Below are 20805 nucleotides of genomic sequence, written 5' to 3'. Positions count from 1 at the left end.
GGGCCTCTCACTATTGTGGCCTCTCCCGCTGCGGAGCACAGGCTCCGGATGCACAGGCTCAGTGGCCATGGCTCATGGGCCCAGCCGCTCCGCGGCATGTGGGATCCTCCCAGACCGGGGCACGAACCCGCGTCCCCTGCATTGGCAGGCGGACTCTCAACCACTGCGCCACCAGGGAAGCCCTCTTTTTTTGTAAAGCAGATATCTTCACTAATTCTCATCAAGAATGTGATTAAAGCAGGTCCTTAACTGCACGTAGAATGTGTTGGATATTCCACAGGAGGGCAGCAAAATGCAGGATTTCTTTTCCTTCAAAATCTGAACTCCATGTAAAATTGCTTTAAGCTACAAGTTATAAATCTACAGAAATTTGGGTGGAAGAACACAGACTAAAACCACAGGCAAGAAACAAGTTATAAAACGAGATAAGATTTAGGTAAATAGTACGTAGATGCTATAAATACAGAAACATTATAAAGACAACACAGGGGCTTCCCTGGTGGTGCAGTGGTTGGGAGTCCGCCTGCCGATGCAGGGGACACGGGTTCATGCCCCGGTCCGGGAGGATCCCACATGCCACGGAGCAGCTGGGCCCGTGAGACATGGCCGCTGGGCCTGCGCGTCCGGAGCTTGTGCTCCGCAACGGGAGAGGCCACAGCAGCGAGAGGCCCGCGTACCACAAAAAACAACAACAACAAAAAAAAACAAAAAACAAACAAAAAAAAGACAACACAGAATAATTCTTCTGCACATTGGAACAGATATTAAAGCTCATGTATGTGATTTGGAAATTCTATTTTTTTCTATGGTGGTGAAAGCTTTGAAATACACTTTATAGAGAAATGTATATAAAATTCTAACCATACCTAGTCATTAAAGTCTGAGTTCTGTATAACATTTATTCATAATTTCTAAAGATCTGGGCCAATAATTTTAAGTGGGTAGGTGTCTCAGCGGATGAAGAAAAGACCAATGTTCAGCGATTGTGGGGCTGATGCTTAATTATACTCAGTTAATAACAATGCCATTGTTAGCAGCATACCTATACGCATGTAATGAAGTCTAACGAATATAACCTTCCGTTGGTCTTATGTTTTCTAATGTAAGAAAAGTAATACTGAGTGAAGAATACTAAAAGTAAAATTATGCATATCAGAGACATAATAATGGAACAATGTATATTGCTTAAGTAGTAGAAAGCATCATTTTTAGATGTAACTTTTTAATTTTCAAATCAGTGAAACTGAAGAATGAAAGTATGTAGAAAATACTCTTAAGTAATAAACACTTGGAAAATCCACTATCATGAATATTACAGATTTAATATCCACATTTTGCTTATTATAAATTATTTTCCATTTTTCATCATTAGAGAATATAATCATTATTGCTTCATGAAATTCCATTTTCTGTGACACCTTGTTATTTTCAATTTTAAAAAAGTCCTTTTTTAGTGTTGAGCACTCAAGAGACCTTACTTATACTCAAAAGCATTGTAAGTTTATTTAACAGGTTCCATTTTACTTTAAAAAAGGCCAAGTATGTTGTTATTGAAAAATGAGTTTGTTCAAGTGGCCAATTCAGTTCTATTTAAGTTGAATTGTAAAATAACAAGTCAATAAATGTGGACAAAAAGTATGTATTTAAAAACTGCCAAAATAAAATGTTTAATCAAAACTTGAAGCACTAGCTTCTCTTTCACAGTCAACTTGAGAGCTGGCAATTAAAAAATCTATTATGTTTTCCTTCCCAGCATCCTTGAAACTGTAATGCTGATATAAAAATACCTATAAAAGAAAAGAATTTATTAAGTACTATTCAAAGGAGAGAGAGAGATGATGATAAGCAGTTTCTGTAAGAACAAATGCAACTAATAAATGGCAGTAAATAAGAGGATTATCTAGATTAATCAAAGTTTGGGAAAACTGTCAGATAAATGATTCCGCACTAATTGACACATTTTTAGCTATAAAGTCTTTCAAGTAAGAAAAGTTTGTGAGCATAATGATTATGTACTTCTAAGCTGAATGAATCAGTATTCAAAGCTAAATACATTACCTGTGCATATACTCCAAGAAACATAAACTAAAAATCTGTGTGAAAAATTTCCAAGATTATATATGAAAAGCAATACTTACTGATGTTAAAAGACTACTGATAATTTTACCATTCAGTTCATACTACCCAAGACATTACACTATATTACAGTTGCTATAAAAACAGTGTCTAATGTGGATCTTTAAAGAAAATAATTTAGGGAAGATTAACAATAGTGGTCAGAAAAGTTGTTTTTAAAATGTTTTCCAAGAGTATTTAACTATTTTTGATCTTGAAAAGCTTACCTGAAAAGCTTTTAAATTGGTAGCTTTTCAAACAGGCTTTCATAAGAGAATTTTTTAGGTTGGAAAAAGGGTGTATAAGGGCAGCTTAAATCTTGTCCAAAAAAACCCAATTACAATATTAATTCCTTAAAATATCACTCAGCCATAAAAAAGGAACAAAATTGGGTCATTTGTAGAGATGTGGATGGACCTAGAGACTGTCATACAGAGTGAAGTAAGTCAGAAAGAGAAAAACAAATATCGCATATTAATGTATATATGGTAGAATCTGAAAAAATTGGTATAGACAATATTATTTACAAAGCAGAAATAGAGACACAGACATAGAGAACAAATGTATGGATACCAAGGGGGAAAGGGGGCACTGGGATGAACTGGGAGATTGGGACTGACATATATACACTATTGATACTGTGTATAAAATAGATAACTAATGAGAACCTACTGTATAGCATAGGGAACTCAACTCAATGCTCTGTGGTGACCTAAATGTGAAGGAAATCCAAAAAAGAGGGCACATATGTATATGTATAGCTCATTCACTTTGCTGTACAGCAGAAACTAACACAACACTGTAAAGCAATTATACTCCAATAAAAATTAAAAAAAAAAAAAAAAGACCCTCTGGACACCAAAGGTTGGGGTGTGCTCCCTTGGTTGGCAATACTCCACGTGTACTGTCACACATCATAGCTGGGAGGAGGTAATGTTGTCCATGACTCCATGGGAAGAGGACAACCGGAGGTTCTGTATTTGTACCCCTCAAGGACTCTACCTTGGCTGATTTTAACTAGTATCTTTTCCCTGTAATAAACTGTAACTATGAGTATTACAAAAAAATATGAATTCCTTGATTATTGGAAATAGAATCACAAGCCTTGCTTCTTGAAACCTTTCTAAAGTCATAATAAAAACTTTAGAAAGATATGTCAAACAAGATAACTTATGAAGCTTCTTTCAATATTGCAAAAATGAAAAAGTAAAGGGCAGAGAGAATCATCTGAAGGTACAGAAATGCTAATCATTACTTAGAGGTTTTGTCTCCTTTTTCATCAACCGTTTAGTAAAGCTCAGAGATAACTGGAGTAAAGGCAACTGTTAGGTTTTAAAATGTAGGAAGTTCATGGTTTTGACAGAGGTGTCTGCTTCTTTCAAATTTCAGCTTTTCAAAGCTGGAACTCAGCAAAACAACTGTCAATAAATAGGATTATTGTGGAAACAAGTAATGCAAAAACACTGTTAAAGAAAAATTTAATACTGAAATTAGTTCAGTATTATCAATGAGTTTTTAAACCTAGAAAATGCATATATTTCCATTAGGGGTAACTATTTATTTAGGAGTTAGCAGACGTTGGATTCTTTTCTAAACTAATTAATTACAATGTAAAAAGGGATAATGTTTTTTGTTTGTTTTTTTATACTGCAGGTTCTTATTAGTCATCAATTTTATACACATCAGTGTATACATGTCAATCCCAATCACCCAATTCAGCAAACCACCATCACCACCCCACCACACTTTTCCCCCCTTGGTGTCCATATGTCTGTTCTCTACATCTATGTCTCAACTTCTGCCCTGCAAACTGGCTCATCTGTACCATTTTTCTAGGTTCCACATACATGTGTTAATATACGATATTTGTTTTTCTCTTTCTGACTTACTTAACTCTGTATGAGAGTCTTTAGATCCATCCGCGTCTCAGCAAATGACCCACTTCCATTCCTTTTTATGGCTGAGTAATAATATTCCATTGTATATATGTACCACAATTTCTTTATCCATTTGTCTGTCGATGGGCATTTAGGTTGCTTCCATGACCTGGCTATTGTAAACAGTGCTGCAACGAACACTGGGGTGCATGTGTCTTTTTGAATTATGGTTTTCTCTGGGTATATGCCCAGTAGTGGGATTGCTGGATCATATGGTAAATCTATTTTTAGTTTTTGAAGGAACCTCCATACTGTTCTCCATAGTGGCTGTATCAATTTACATTCCCACCAACAGTGCAAGGGGGTTCCCTTTTCTCCACATCCTCTCCAGCATTTGTTGTAAGTAGATTTTCTGATGATGCCCATTCTAACTGGTGTGAGGTGATACCTCATTACAGTTGTGATTTGCATTTCTCTAATAATTAGTGATGTTGAAGAGCTTTTCATGTGCTTCTTGGCCATCTGTCTTCTTTGGAGAAATGTCTACTTAGGACTTCTGCCCATTTTTGGATTGGGTTGTTTGTTTCTTTGAGCTGCATGAGCTGTTTATGTATTTTGGAGATTAATCCTTTATCTGTTGATTTGTTTGCAAATATTTTGTCCTATTCTGAGTGTTCTCTTTTCATCTTGTTTAAAGTTTCCTTTGCTGTGCAAAAGCTCTGAAGTTTCATTAGGTCCCATTTGTTTATTTTTGTTTTTATTTCCATTACTCTAGGAGGTGGATCAAAAAGATCTTGCTGTGATTTATGTCAAGAGTGTTCTTCCTATGTTTCCTCTAAGAGTTTTATAGTGTCCAGTCTTACATTTAGGTCTCAAATCCATTTTGAGTTTATTTTTGTGTATGGTGTTATTTTGTGTATGGTGTTATTTCAGTATTCTAATTTCATTCCTTTACATGTAGCTGTCCAGTTTTCCCAGCACCACTTACTGAAGAGACTGTCTTTTCTCCATTGTATATCTTCGCTTCCTTTGTCATAGATTAGTTGACCATAGGTGCGTGGGTTTATCTCTGGGCTTTCTATCTTGTTCCATTGATCTATGTTTCTGTTTTTGTGCCAACACCATATTGTCTTGATTACTGTAGCTTTGTAGTATAGTCTGAAGTCAGGGAGTCTGATTTCTCCAGCTCCATTTTTTCCCCTCAAGACTGCTTTGGCTTTTTGGGGTCTTTTGTGTCTCCATACAAATTTTAAGATGATTTGTTCTAGTTCCATAAAATATGCCACGGGTAATTTGATAGGGATTGCACTGAATCTGTAGATTGCTTTGGGTAGTATAGTCATTTTCACAATATTGATTCTTCCAATCCCAAAACATGGTATATCTCTCCATCTGTTGGTATCATCTTTAATTTCTTTCATCAGTGTCTTATAGTTTTCTGCATACAGGTCTTTTGTCTCCCTAGGTAGGTTTATTCCTAGGTATTTTATTCTTTTTGTTGCAATGGTAAATGGGAGTGTTTCCATAATTTCTTTTCAGATTTTCATCATTAGTGTATAGGAATGCAAGAGATTTCTGTGCATTAATTTTATATCCTGCCACTTTACCAAATTCATTGATTAGCTCTAGTAGTTTTCTGGTGGCATTTTTAGGATTCTCTATGTATAGTATCATGTCATCTGCAAACAGTGACACTTTTACTTCTTCTTTTCCAATTTGTATTCCTTTTATTTCTTTTTCTTCTCTGATTGCCGTGGCTAGGACTTTCAAAACTATGTTGAATAATAGTGGGGAGAGTGGACATCCTTGTCTCACTCCTGATCTTAGAGGAAATGCTATCAGTTTTCATCATTGAGAATGATGTTTGCTGTGGGTTTGTCGTGTATGGCCTTTATTATCTTGAGGTAGGTCCCCTCTATGCCCACTTTCTGGAGAGTTTTTATCATAAATGGGTGTTGAATTTTGTCAAAAGCTTTTTCTGCATCTGTTGAATGATCATATGGTTTTTATTCTTCAATTTGTTAATATGGTGTATCACATTGATTGATTTGCATATATTGAAGAATCCTTGCATTCCTGGGATAAACCCCACTTGATCATGGTGTATGATCCTTTTAATGTGTTGTTGGATTTTGTTTGCTAGTATTTTGTTGAGGATTTTTGCCTCTATATTCATCAGTGATATTGATCTGTAAGTTTCTTTTTTTGTAGTATCTTTGTCTGGTTTTGGTATCAGGGTGATGGTGGCCTCATAGAATGAGCTTGGGAGTGTTCCTTCCTCTGCAATTTTTTGGAAGAGTTTGAGAAGGATGGGTGTTAGCTCTTCTCTAAATGTTTCAAAGAATTTACCTGTGAAGCCATCTGGTCCTGGACTTTTGTTTGTTGGAAGATTTTTAATCACAGTTTCAGTTTCAATGCTTGTGATTGGTCTGTTCATATTTTCTGTTTCTTCCTGGTTCAGTCTTGGAAGGTTGTGCTTTTCTAAGAATTTGTCCATTTCTTCCAGGTTGTCCATTTTATTGGCATAGAGTTGCCTGTATTAATCCCTCATGACTCTTTGTATTTCTGCAGTGTCAGCTGTTACTTCTCCTTTTTCATATCTAATTCTATTGATTTGAGTCTTCTCCCTTTTTTTCTTGATGAGTCTGGCGAATGGTTTATCAATTTTGTTTATCTTCTCAAAGAACCAGCTTTTAGTTTTATTGTTCTTTGTTATTGTTTTCTTCGTTTCTATTTCATTTATTTCTGCTCTGATCTTTATGATTTCTTTCCTTCTGCTAACCCTGGGTTTTGTTTGTTCTTCTTCCTCTAGTTGCTTTAGGTGTAATGTTTGATTGTTTACTTGAGATTTTTCTTGTTTCTTGAGGTAGGCTTGTATTGCTATAAACTTCCCTCTTAGGACTGCTTTTGCTGCATCCCATAGGTTTTGGATCGTCATGTTTTCATTGTCATTTGTCTCTAGGTATTTTTTGATTTCCTCTTTGATTTCTTCAGTGATCTCTTGGTTATTTAGTAATGTATTGTTTAGCGTCCATGTGTTTGTGTTTTTTACGTTTTTTTCCCTGTAATTCATTTCTAATCTCATAGCGTTATGGTCCGAAAAGATGCTTGATAAGATTTCAATATTCTTAAATTTACTGACGTTGGATTCTTTTCTAAACTAATTAATTACAATGTAAAAAGGGCTAATGTTTTTTCATTAAAAAAAAAATTTTAAAAATGAGCTCTCTGAAAGAACCAAAAATGGCATTCCCTCTTCCCAAGTCAAATTATTTTCTTTTATAGTTATTGTATCAGATTCAATAATATTCTTGGGGACTTCCCTGGTGGCGCAGTGGTTAAGAGTCTGCCTGCCAATGCAGGGGACACGGGTTCTAGCCCTGGTCCGGGAAGATCCCACATGCCACAGAGCAACTAAGCATGCGAGCCACAACTACTGAAGCCCGCGTGCCTAGAGCCCGTGCTGTGCAACAAGAGAAGCCACCGTAACGAGAAGCCCACACTCTGCAACGAAGGGTAGCCCCCACTCGCTGCAACTAGAGAAAGCCTGTGCGCAGCAATGAAGACCCAATGTGGCCAAAAATTTTAAATTATTAAAAAAAAAAAAAGAAGTGAGCAGAAAAAAAAAATAGCAATTAAAAAATATTCTTGGAATAACCTGGACTATCAGATACTACAATTTTGAGAAAGATTTGTTTCAAGTTAATAGTTCCCTGGGCTAGTTGAGATTATGTTCCAGGGGAAAAAGAGCTTAAGACAACTGAATTTCCTCTCTCAACATCAGTGACATAAAATAACAATAAATTTCAAGAAACTAAAATACTAAGCAAAAGCATGTAAAACAAATACAAGAGAAAAGGCTTTTAGAAAAGGATCACTATATACATACAAAACCCTTCTTCCCAATAACAGAAAAGAAGAGAAGTGAGGGAGATGATAGTCAGTAAAGAAAATAAGAAATTCTATTAATATAAACAGCTCATTGAAAAAAAATGAAATCCTGTTTATAAGGCTGTCCTTAGATATAACCTACAAAACTTTAAAGACCACAACATATTTTCTAGTATTATGTAAGAAGATAAAGATCCTTAACCTTTAGAGTCATATTCTGTATTCATTATGAATTTCTAATGGCTTACTTTTACATAACACCTACTCTGTGACAATAATCTCATTTAATCCTCCCAAAAAGTATATGAAATTTTACTGTCTTTCATTTTATAGATTAGGACACAAATTACTTTAATGGGAACAGAAAGACAGTAATGGCAAAGCCAGGGCTCAAACATGAATCTGTATGACTCTAGAACTAGCCACCCCACTATACTGCCTTGCTAAAAAAACACTGTTAGGCCTTCAGCATTCATGTACGAATTCTAGTTTAGATGCTGCTCAACAATGATCTACAACTGAGCTATAGAGTCTGAGAGATTTTTCGTTTCTTCACTAAAAAAAGGGCTCAGATATTTAAAATGACTTCCTACCTTCCATTAAAATCCTAAGGCAGTCTGGTATAGTGAATCAGTTTGGGTGCCAAATGTAGTAATTACTGATGTCTTTTAGACAAGTCACTTAATGAAGTGTGTATCACTTTTTTTCTTCTTCTAAATACCTGAAGTGAAGGAGCTGAGCTAGTCCTCTGGTTGAATATTATAATCTAATTTGAACATTAAACACAGCATCTACTGTGTGCTCTACAAAAGCAAGGTACTGAGGATTCACATGTATATAAACTGAACCACTTATAATTCAAGTTAAACTCATTTTTTTTCTTCCAGTGAAGGTTAAATAATAAATATCGTGGAACTACTATATTCAATATCCTATGATAAACTATAAATAAAAAAATATAAAAAAAGAATGTATTCCTTATATTCAATGTGCTCATACAATGTGTTCCTTTAAAAGCTAAAAATAAAATTACCATATGACCCAGCAATCCCACTACTGGACATATACCCAGAGAAAACCATAATTCAAAAAGACACATGCACCCCAATGCTCACTGCAGCACTATTTACAATAGCCAGGTCATGGAAGCAACCTAAATGCCCACCAACAGACGAATGGATAAAGAAGATGTGGAACATATATAAAATGGAATATTACTCAGCCATAAAAAGGAACGAAATTGGGTCATTTGTAGAGACATGGATGGATCTAGAGACTGTCATACAGAGTGAAGTAAGTCAGAAAGAGAAAAACAAATATCGTATATTAACTCATATATGTGGCATCTAGAAAAATGGTATAGATGAACCAGTTTGCAGGGCAGAAATTGAGCCACAGATGTAGAGAACAAACGTATGGACACCAAGGAGGGAAAGTGACGGGGGGTGGGGTGGGGGTGAGGATGTGATGAATTGGGTGATTGGGATTGACATGTATACACTGATGTGTACAAAATTGATGACTAACAAGAACCTGCTGTATAAAAAAATAAAAATTCTAAGAAAAAGAATGTATAAATATGTACAACTGAATCACTTTGCTGTACAGCAGAAATTAATACAACACTATAAATCAACTATACGTCAATAAAAAAATATTGAAGAAAAAATATCATGGAACTCTTAGAAATTTACAATAGTTGAGACATTAACTCAAGTAGCTCTGACCCAGGTGGACACACTGCTGCACACGTGTGTATGTATACACATATGTACACATGCATGGTGCCTGTGGGAGGAAGCGGAAGAATGCAAAGTAGATAGCCGCTTCACGTCAGACGACTGCCTGAAAGGTGCGGTGAAGGTCCACACCACCTCCACTCAAAGACAAGGGGCTGTACTTCGGTGAATGAGGATAGAAACACTGCTTCAAATCTCATTACACCGTTTGAATTTGTGGCAGAAAAAAATATCTTTTACCATAAATATCAGTTGTTGTAGAACATCAGAGATTTGGGGGAGAGAAAAAAATCTCACAGCTTATCAATCCCAGTCGAATATACTTTGATCAGCCTTTCTCAAACTAGGGCTCTGGGAGAGAATTAAGCCTAATGCTCCAAGGCATGTACACAGCAAGTTATTAATTAATTTCTTTCCTATGTATCTAGAATTACACTGGTTATGTAAAAACCTTCGAAAAATAAAATCATTTTCTGTGTTCTGTTGATCAAAACAGGAATCCTGATTGAACTCATTATTTTGCCAGCATTTAACAGCTGCTTACCACTGCAAACAGAAGAGGTGATGTTGTACAGAAAAGGATAAAACTGCATACAGCGAATCAACTTCAGGCTGTTTTCACACTCTGGGCATTTGGTAGTTAATTTCAAAGCCTGTCTAAAGGCCTCAAGTGCCCCACTGATATTCTTCAGAGCAAGGTAAGCATTTCCCAGGCTCAAAAAGGTCAGGGGCTGAAAAGAAAGAAAAAAAAAAATCAGAAAATGTTAATGAATTAATATTTTCTGAGAGTTACAAAACCTTTACAGTATATGTCTTTTGGCTTTTTTTAGGTTACCTCATAAAAGTTACCCCAACTGTCCATTTTATTTACATCAGCTAAACTGTTTAATATAAATTTATTTTTTACCTTTTTACTAAGATAAAAAATACATAAAGTATGTAACATGCACTAGTCTTAAGCGTACAGCTCAATGAGTTTTTATGTATGTATATACCCCTGTAACCACCACTCATCTAAAGATACAAAACATTTGGAACATTTCTGGTGCCCCAAGAGGTTCCCCTGGGCAACCCAACCCCAACCCCAGAGGTAACCACTTGATGTGATGTTGTGACTATCACCATAGATCAGCTCTGCCTTGCCTGTTCTTGAACTCCATATAAATGGAATCAAACAGTATGTTCTCTTACGTGTATAATATGTACCCTTTCGTACCTGCTTTCACTCAACACAACATCTAATATTCAAGAAACCAGATGTTTTCTGTGTACTATTTGTTCATTCTTCTTAAAAAAAATTGATGTGTAATGTTTCATCATGTGAATACACCACAATTTATTCATCCATTCTCCTACTGATAGGGAGTTTTTGGATTGTTTGCAGTTTTGGGTTACTATAAATAAAGCTACTATGAACAGTCATGTAAATGTCTTTTGATAGACATATGCACTCATTTTCCTTGGGTATACACTTAGTAGTGGTTCTTAAGGTAGGCATACATTTAGTTTTATGAGATACAACGAAACCATTTCCCATTGAACATACAGACTTGCACTCCTACCAACAACTGTGAGAATTCACTGACTTGTTATTGTCAGTTTTTTAAATTTAGCTGTTTTAGTGAGATGCTTAAGTGGCATCTCACTGTGATTTTAATGTGCATTTCCTTGATTAGTAATAATGTTGAATATTTTTTCATGTGCTTACTGGCCCTTTGGGTACCCTTATTGCTGAAGTGCTGTTGTTTTCCCCATTAAAAAAAAATTGGGTTGCCTTTTTCTTATTGATTTGAAGGATCAAATCATATATATTATATATATATGATTATATATTATATAATTATATTATATAATTATATATATTATATTATATATATTATATATATATAATTATATAATTATATATTATATAATAAATTATATATATACTAGACATGAGACCTTTGCTGGAAATATTTATTGCAAATATCTTCTCCAAGTCTGTTGTCTGCCTTTTTATTCTCTTAATGGTATCTTCTGATAAACAGAAATTCTTAATTTTAATGAAGCTCAGTTATATATTTTTTTCTTTTATAGTTAGTGCTTTTTGAAATCTTTGCCAGCTATAAGGTAACAAAGACTTCCTCCTATGTTTTCATCAAGAAGCTTTATTGTTTTATCTTTCACATTTTGGTACATGATCCACCTCAAATTAATCTTGTGTATGATATGGAGTAGGAGTCAGGGTTCATTTCTTTTTCCATAGGGGATATCCAAGTACTCCATTACTACCTACTGAAAAACCAAAAGCTCCCACACACACTGAACTAGTGTGCCTTTGTCATAAAATCAGGTGACCATATATGCAGGGGCCTATTTTTAATTTCTCTATTGTGTTCCATTGATATATTTAAGTATCTTTGTGCCAGTACCATACTGATTTAATTACAGTTAAGTCTTGAAATCTGGTAATATAAACCTTCCAACTCTGTTTTTTTCTTCCCCTCACACCCCAATTTTTGAGCTATTCTAGATCCATTTTTATGTAGATTTTTGACTCTCCTTATCAATTTACACACACATATACATGCAATTGCTGGGAGTTTGGGATCGAATTGAATCTATAAATCAATCTGAAGAGAACTTACATCTTAACAATATTGAATCTTTCAATCCATGAACATGATGTATATCACCATTTATTTAGGTTTTCTTTCTCTTAGCAATGTTTTGTAATCACGATAGAAATCTTGTGCATCTTCCTTTAGATTTACTTCTAGATGTCTGATTTTTTGGATGCTATTGTAAATAGTCTTAAAATTCTATTTTCCAATTGTTTGTTGAGACTTTGTTTTTATACACAGCCCAAAGTATTCAGTTTAGGTCATTTTAGCAGAAATATACCTATGCTTAGTATTTGCTGCATACAAACCATTTATTCTACAAACCATCTATTTACTTTATCATTAAAAATATTTTAAAAGATCTAAGAATGTTTTATTCTCAAATTGCACAGTATATCCCCGTGAAAAGCAATTATCCCCTATAATTTATCAGCTACTTGCTTTTGATTCAGGCTGTTAGGTCATCAGAAATATCTCACTATAACCAAACCAAGGTGTACAAAATATTCCAGATTAAAGAGGCCTAATCTAGGTAGTGCTCAGGTTACATTTAAAGTATTACTTAGTGGTTCACACTAAGATATACAATTAAATTCCATACATAGATTTCAAAAATGTCTTTATATTTTCCATAAGGAAATGAAGTATCATAATTATCCTTACAACTAGAATGAAGGAAACGAAGTATCATGATTATCCCTATGACTACAATGATAGTTGTGCAAATATCTTGTATTGAGACGAACTGGTTAGCATTTTGGAAAAAAAGAATAATTTTCGTGAATTCATTCTGAAAATAATTACTGAGTGTTTACCATGTTTCAAATACTGATTTTGACACTGGGGATACAGCAGAAAATAAGAAAGATAAATCTTTGCCTTAGTGGATCTTATAGTCTTGTGTCACACAATTGTGAGTAAAATGTGATGAAGGACAGCAGGGAAGAGACATAAATAGTACTAAGCATAGGGAAGAGAGTGCCATTACAGAGTAGTAAGGGAAAGACTCCCTGAGAAGTTAGTATTTGTAAAAGATTTTAAGGAGATGAGGAGCAAGCTATGAAGAATCTTAGTGGGATGAAGCATTCCAAGCAGAGAGAATAGAAAATGCAAAGGTCCTGAGGAGGGAGCACAGCTAGCATGTTCAAGGAACTGCAAGGCGGCAAGTGAGGCTAGAATAGAATGACCAAAGGAACGATCTCATGGAGATAAGGTCAGAAAAGTAACAAGGTCATGTAGGACCTTCTACATCATTATAAATTCTTGTTTCTTACTGTGAGTTACATGGAGAGTCACCGCAGAGATTTGAACAAATAACACCTGACATTTAAAAAAAAATTACTAACTTTGTTTCTTGTATTTTTTCAATGTAGAAGGTAATTTTTCAACTCTGGCTATGGGATGGAGAGAATTTAGGTGAAAGGAGAGGGGAAGCGGCTCCCTTTAAGCAATACTCTACAGCTTCCTAAAGCTAAGGAACAGCATATAAGTTTAGCATATGTTGAGCACTACTGGCATTGTATTTATTCATAACGCAATTTCTTTCTTTCTTTTTTTTTTTGGCTGCGCTGCGCAGCACGTGGGATCTTAGTTCCCTAACCAGGGATTGAACCCGTGCCCCTGCAGTGGAAGTGTGGAGTCTTAACCACTGGACCAACAGGGAAGTCCCTGACAACATCTGACTTTTAATAAGAATTTCATTGACTGCTGTACTGTGAACAGAGTGTAGGGTGACAAAGGCAGAAAGCCAAGAAGCTAGTTAGGAGGCTACTGAAATAATCTAGATAAAAGACAATGATGGTGTGGATAAGATAGCAGTGGAGATGATGGTAAATAGTGAAATTCTGGGTATATTTTAAAAACAGAATCAGCAAGATTACTTAATAGATTGAATCTGCCCTGAGAGAAGGAGAAAGGTACGAAGGATGGCTCTAAGTTTTTGTCCTGAGATACTGGCTTCACTGTTTCCTGAAATGGGAAAGACTGAGAACAAATTAGAACAATGTTAAGGAGCTTAGTTTTGGCCTGTAGTTTTAGACCGTGTTTTAGACATTCAAGTGGAGGTGTAATGTTAGCTGTTGGATAAAGGAGTCTGGAGTTCAGAGCAAAGGTGATAAGCGACTCAATAAGGAAAGTGTAGTGTTCTTGAGATATGCTCCTGGAACAATCAGATATCCGTTTGGATATGAACTTTGATGAATGAACGTTGATCCCTACCTCACACTGCAAAGAAAATTTAACTTGAAACGGATCATAGGCCTAAATGTGAAACCTGAAACTGTAAAACATCTAGAAGACAACATAGGAAAAGACCTTTGTATATCTGAGAGTCAACTATTTAAAGACAAACCAGAGAAAACAAAATAGAACTATTTTTTTTTCAGACTGCTTATGAGGACACCTTAAATCTAACAATAGAAATCAAAAGGGAAAAGATGGAAAATTAAGGTAAGTTTTAAAAGCTAAGATAAAAAGGCAAAGAGAGAAAATATTTTTAACATATGATAGATGGAGTTAAAGACTTTATTGTATAAAGAGTTCATGTAAAATTAAAAAAAAAAACAAATTCTAACAAAATGAGCAAAATGCCTACATAAACTTTTACTTTAAAAATACAATAAAATAGAGGACTTTCCTGGTGGCACAGTGGTTAAGAATCCACCTGCCAATGCAGGGGACATGGGTTTGAGCCCTGGCCTGGGAAGATCCCACATGCCATGGAGCAACCAAGCCCGTGCACCACAACTACTGAGCCTGCGCTCCAGAGCCTGCGAGCCAAAACTACTGAGCCCACACGCTGCAACTACTGAAGCCCATGTGCCTAGAGCCTGTGCTCCGCAACAAGAGAAGCCACTGCAATGAGAAGCCCGCGCACAGCAACGAAGACCCAACGCAGCCGGAAACACAAACAAACAAACAATAAACAATAAAACAGGGACTTCCCTGGGGGTCCAGTGGTTAAGGCTTTGAGCTCCCAATGCAGAAAGCCCGGGTTCAATCCCTGGTCAGGGAACTAGATCCCACATGCCGCAACTAAGAGCCTGCATGCCGCAACTAAAGATCTCACATGCCCCACCTAAAAAGTAAAAAATAAAAAGATCCCGCATGCTGCAACTAAAAAAAAAAATCCCACATGCTGCGAAGATCCTGTGTGCCGCAACTAAGACCCGGCGTAGCCAAATAAATAAATAAACATTTTAAAAAAATACAATATCCTTAAAATAAGATAAAGAAATTTATGTTACAACAGAGAAATGCAATTTTTTAAAGTAAATCTATTTTACAAATGTTAATACAGAAGCAGTGTGACTTGACTATAAAGGTGTGATCTCTAATGGTCACTCTCCCTGAGTTCAAATCCAAGCTCTATGACTTTCTGTAAATCCCTTTGGCATTCTTCTTCTATCAAATGGGTAAATCTTATCTCATAGGGTTGTTTTGAGGATTAAATGAGTTATTACATGTAAAGTGCTTGGTATGATGCCTGGCTCTAGTAAACAATCAATAAAAGTTAGCAGTTACTTCAACTGATTCTGGTGATAATACAAGCAAAATGAATATTTATAGATCTTGATTATGGCAATATATATTGGCCCAAATCTTTTTGTGGATTGTTTGGTATTTTGTATCAAAGCCATCAAAATATTCATTCTCTTACTGACTTAGTAATTTCACTGCTACTAGCAGTCTTTCCTAAGAAAATTATCTGGAAAACAGAAAAGGTCATATCTAGAAAATCATTACTGATATTAGCAACCTAAACATCCAGCAACAGAGGAGTAAGTTCTAACATATCAATTCATCAAACCTTTATACAACCATTTAAATTGATGGCTATAAAAACTAGGTAGTAAAAAATTTTTTTTATGTAAGTTTTAAAGATCACCAGTACAGTAAAGTTGCAACACTATGAAATATTTACATAGAAGGAAAGCTTATAAGGAAATATTTCCAAATGTTGACAGCTGGGGGTAGGGTCTGATTAAGGTGTATTTTGGGGTATCTACCCTGATTCACTGATTTGTATTTTTATTCTTGTTGCAGTACTACAGTATTTAGCTAAAATTTTAGTATAATTTTCAAATATGAAAAGGCAGGGCTTCCCCGGTGGCGCAGTGGTTGAGAGTCCGCCTGCCGATGCAGGGGACCTGGGTTCGTGCCCCGGTCTGGGAAGATCCCACATGCCACGGAGCAGCTAGGCCCGTGAGCCATGGCCATTGAGCCTGCGCATCCGGAGCCTGTGCTCCACAATGGGAGAGGCCACAACAGTGAGAGGCCTGCGTACCGCAAAAAAAAAAAAAAAAAAAGAAAAGGCAGCTAATCTCTAAAGGAGTTTTTTTTTTTTTTTTCCCAGAAGAAAACTGCCTAATTGCCTTGGCTGGTGGCAGAAAAAAGTGAACCATGAGAAGTATCAAGGGAATACAGCTGTGCTGAACCTTCCATTTGGGTGTTCATTTTATCACATCTCATATAGACCATCTGTTCTACTACAGCCACACCTGGCACACAGTAAACATTTGATTAATATTTGATGTACTTCTCTGGCAACTTGGCCTGTTGTATAACAGTGATTATAAAGTTTTACTTAAAATCCAGTTGTGAATTGGTGTATTTCAAAGGAAACTCTTAACAGGCAACATTCTCTTCTAGTACTGAAAAAATCAGTTTTGGGACACCTCGAATAAACCTAGGCCATTCATGCACACTCCTAAAAGTTTGTTTGCATATAAAACTCAGAAACATTTAGACGCTAAGTATAAAAGCAATTTAACTGTACATTTATTATAACTGCATTCATCAAACCTAAGATGTCATCAATTATAACATGCATCCTTATTTCAGAGATGTTAAAATATGAAAAAAAAAGTAAGTGGTACTTTAGAAACAATGAAATAAAGTATTTAACTACAAAGCAGTGACACAACTCCATGGATTGCATGTGGGAGGTTCAGGGCATGAATATCAACCTGCTTATCTATCCTTATCAAAACAACCTTTAAACTGTGCTCTGGCTTGGTTGGTATAAAGGTATCTATAAATTAAAGCTATAAAACAGTATAACATTATGCAATGTGCATGCTGTAATGAGCAGGATAAAGTGAGAAGCAGATGTTTCAGACATAAAGATGTGGCAGTATATTTTTAGCAGCTATGTCATTCTTATGTAAATGTAAGTTTCTAAAAAAATAACTGTATAATTTATAAACTTCATTCATTTAAAATAGATGAACACATCAAAAATAAAACAAAGCCCTCTTACAATATGCAAATTCTACTAAAAAATAAAACGAGTTTTTTTTATGCCCTCTCTATAAAAACACATATTATACTCTGAATTTGAGTTATCACTACTTAGTATATATTGCTACAAAGAAACATAAAACCTCACCTCAGAGCTATTGATGGCCAAAGCTTGAAGCAGCAGTTTAGTGGCATCAAGATGAAGGCCATAGTGAATCAAAAGGTTGGCCAAGTTCACAAGAGGAACATCCTGGTATTGAAGCGGAGCCAAATTCAAAGCCCTCTGAAGACAAGCAATAGCAAAGGTGCTATTTCCTACTGCTCTCCAGTAGAGTCCAGCTTCATTGAGTATCAGCCAGACAGGAGCATTTGGCTGAAAAACCCCAAATACTTCAGTTAACACAAGAATACAGTACTCATTCTAAAAAGGATTTTTTAATACATGCATTTTAACTTTTAATTACAATTACTAAGCATTTAAATTTCAGATATCTGAAGTAGGCAACTCACCTTGTTAATAGCATGAAATAAGAAAGACCCAATTTCTTCTTCTGGGATAGTATAGTTATTAATACGGGAAAGCAAAATCTGAAAACATCAAAAGGAAGATTGAATCAATTGAAAATAACAGGGAAGACATTTGAAAAGAATTTCTATAGACAACAGTCTTGAGCTCCTCAGGAACAGCTAACTTGAAGAGATATTTATAATTATATACATAACATGCAGTCATTGACATTACAACAGGTGTTACCCCGCTCATGTATGCCTTAGTTTCCTTTAATTAAAAAAAGTTAAAAGACATATACACCACATACATATTCAGGTGATCTATCATTCCCCCATTCAAGTCAACCTAAGTGTCCAGAACCAAATGAGAAATTATTCAGAGAGCAAAGCATGCAACACCTGATGCAATGAAAATCTGCTATCCTTCCTAGCTGGAAAAGCACCAGATCCTCAATTAATCTACTTTATATTCTTGCAGCATTTATATAACTGTAAGCAACTCTAAGTTAGGAATCATGGTCTATTTTTCTTTGTATTCCTAGCACTCCAAACTGTGCCTGGAACATAATGTTTTTTTGCCTCAGTAAATGCTGAATGTAAGTAGTAACTGCTCATAGTTTTAAAATTAAGTTAAAAAAAGGTCATGGTGATGGTCTGTTTTCTCTGCAAACAGTAAATTTTTTCATTTGTACCTATGGAATGGTAACTAATATAGGATTTATATTCAGTAATAAAACATTCCTAGTTATACATAGCTAATAGGAACTAAAGAAAACAGCGTAACAAAACATATTTATAATGTTTGCAAAGTAGTTATCAAATTCATACAAATTCCTAAGGACCTCATATGAGCACAAAGCAGGGTTGATAAGGCCAAGGAAAGAGAATCTTCAAGCTTTCAATTTATACAAACTTCTGGAAGCTTGGAGAATGTAAAGCTAAACTGCAGTGGTCAGAATGGCCTCCCCTAGGTAAACAGAGTTCTGTGTTACTCATCTTTGCAGCCCTCTTAGAGGAACACTGCTTGGGTGGTCTATGTATATAGCAACCCAGGGGAACACTTTACTGGCATTCCTTCAATAGCATGACTGACTTCTTAATTATTTCACCAAATCTTTAACTCTATCTTTCAGTTTTATAAACTTAAAGCTCAACAACTGCTATCTATCAAATTTTTGCTCCACCTATGAGGCTTGTGAAGTCAACCAGAATGGACGGCAATAAACACCAGCCTAAGTGAGCCTTACTTTTCGTGCATGGTCATCTGGCATTTTGGCTTTCAGATCCATGCGGACCTCTAATTCTTTGACTAAGTAGGACAGAGTCTGGCTTTTTCTGATGTCAGTTATGGAACAGTCAGGGGTTTGGGCCTCTTCTTCTGAAGCATAATCATCACTGTTGAGTTCGTGGATCCTGGCACAAGAAAAAGGAACAAAATTCATATTTTCAAAGTTTGGGTGACTTCAAAATAAAGACTTAACCTTTCAAGTCCAAGGCTGGTGCTCTCAAAGAACCGCCAGATGATAATCATGCAGAATCAAGTGCTTTGCCAAATCCATCAGCACTTGCCTGAGTCCTTTGTTTTCCGGAGGCAGAAAATACGTTGGCAATTCCCCGCCAACAGGGACTCTAGGATAGCTTTCTGCACAATCTGCTCTTTTAGGCCACAGAATATGCTGTTTGTCCTAATAAAAAAGAAAGTTTCTCATAAATTTCTTCAGATTCAATGCTTCAATATGCTAAATGAACTTTTAAAAGAACATAAAGATACTAGGATAACCGACAAACAGTTTAGTATTTTAAGATCTAGACCTTGTGGCAGGCTCTGTAATGTTCTTTCTACTGCAGATTATTAGTCGAAGTCAGTAATTCTACCTGCTTTACCACAGGCTGGTTCAGGGTTGGGCAGGCCTAACTCAGCCGAGCCACTAAGACACAAGGAGAGGTCTGCCTGGGGCTTCCAAGAAAGAAAAGCCAGTCTTAGTCTCTTATGCCCCATAGGAGCAAATACCATGTTGCTCCAGCTACTGCTGGCTGTCGTCTCAGTACCATGAGGAAGACAGGCTTTAGGATGGAACCAATACAGTGGATGGCAAATTAAAGAAAAGGAAAGAAATGGGTCACTGGGCCACTGAATCAACCAAAGCCAAAGTTTGCTCTATCTCTGGATTTCCCATAATATGAGGTGAATTTTCTTTCGTTTAAGTCAATTTGAGGTGGAGTTTGTGACTTTTACCTAGACGCATATATGCACTTAAAAAACTGGCACAGAAAACTATTTTCCCCTTAACTAAGACTTTTCTTTGCCAATGCTGAAGTTTAACAATTATTATTTTATTTGTAAAATTTCATCTTTCTAAATATAAATAACACGTACCAGAGGTTTACTAAACTTATAGCCTGAAGCTTTCAAACTTGGGAATTTATATTAGACATAATTAAATAATAAATGGCCGTATTAATTTTGTTAGAATAAAAACACAATTAAATTCTGAAAATTTAATGTTGAATAAAAAATACATGGTTTCTGTCTTCATATGTTGGTATCCCCATTGGCTAACACACAATTATTTCTTAGGTAGGTTAGAAATACATATTTATTTACTTGTTTATTATCTGTATCTTCTGCTAGAATGTGAGCTCCAGCAGAGCAAGGAACTTGTGTACTATATTCATAGTATCAGCCTGGTATACAGTTGGAAGCTCAATAAAAGAATGCTGATTAAATAAGTGAAGTACATACAAGCACGCACTTAGGTCAAGTTTAGAAACTTGTGAGGGTTGGTGATTATACTCAGAGCTTTGAACTGAAATCAGGGTGTCCATCTG

The 20805-nt window shown here is 35.7% G+C and overlaps 1 protein-coding gene across 2 annotated transcripts in view; it reads right to left on the bottom strand.

The window, feature by feature from the left end:
- TTC17 (tetratricopeptide repeat domain 17) overlaps positions 1-20805 on the bottom strand; it is a 154699-nt gene that overhangs the window by 74289 nt on the left and 59605 nt on the right. For both annotated transcript variants that reach the window (XM_029207126.1, XM_029207127.1), the window contains exons 12-16: positions 19546-19661; positions 19224-19389; positions 17977-18054; positions 17615-17839; positions 10167-10353 (exon numbers count right to left, since the gene is read on the bottom strand). In XM_029207126.1, coding sequence (XP_029062959.1) covers positions 10167-10353; positions 17615-17839; positions 17977-18054; positions 19224-19389; positions 19546-19661 — 772 coding nt within the window. The remainder of the gene's footprint in view (positions 1-10166; positions 10354-17614; positions 17840-17976; positions 18055-19223; positions 19390-19545; positions 19662-20805) is intronic.

This window comes from Monodon monoceros, unplaced genomic scaffold (genome assembly GCF_005190385.1).
Source record: "Monodon monoceros isolate NGI ecotype Baffin Bay Population unplaced genomic scaffold, NGI_Narwhal_1 Super_Scaffold_7, whole genome shotgun sequence".
Classification (NCBI taxonomy): domain Eukaryota; kingdom Metazoa; phylum Chordata; class Mammalia; order Artiodactyla; family Monodontidae; genus Monodon; species Monodon monoceros.
This window is presented reverse-complemented; position numbering and strand designations above follow the sequence as displayed.